The 309-nt window shown below is 64.7% G+C and overlaps 1 protein-coding gene across 1 annotated transcript in view; it reads right to left on the bottom strand.

The window, feature by feature from the left end:
- Positions 1 to 305, bottom strand: part of LOC104618678 (neuritin-like) — a gene marked incomplete at its 5' end in the record, with an annotated part of 3,994 nt that extends 3,689 nt beyond the window's left edge. The window contains one exon of the mRNA XM_010284331.1: positions 169 to 305. Within this exon, the coding sequence (XP_010282633.1) occupies positions 169 to 305 (137 nt within the window). The remainder of the gene's footprint in view (positions 1 to 168) is intronic.
- Positions 306 to 309: the final 4 nt, after the last annotated feature.

The raw sequence follows: 309 nt of genomic DNA, 5'->3' as shown, positions 1-309 counted from the left end.
CCCAGGAGTGCGGCAGAAGACAGTTCAGCCAGCAGCACCCAGCTCGCGGGCAATGCCAAAAAGCCGCACTGGCTGTGCACCACAGGTAACCCTCCCCAACCCTCCCTCCTTCGGGGACCAGCCCCACAGGGTGGGGTGCGGGGGGTCCTGGCATGGGGCTATACTCACCCACAGACTCGGTGCAACCCCTGCAGCTCGATGCCGTCTGCCTCCTCGTACGTGGCCATGTTTTCCCCCAGCTTAAGGACGCAGTCCGAAAACCCTTGGTAAACGTTGGCACAGGCGGTGCCTGACGCCAGCAGCCCGGCC

The sequence above is a fragment of the Phaethon lepturus genome, unplaced genomic scaffold (genome assembly GCF_000687285.1).
Source record: "Phaethon lepturus isolate BGI_N335 unplaced genomic scaffold, ASM68728v1 scaffold48843, whole genome shotgun sequence".
Lineage (NCBI taxonomy): Eukaryota > Metazoa > Chordata > Aves > Phaethontiformes > Phaethontidae > Phaethon > Phaethon lepturus.
This window is presented reverse-complemented; position numbering and strand designations above follow the sequence as displayed.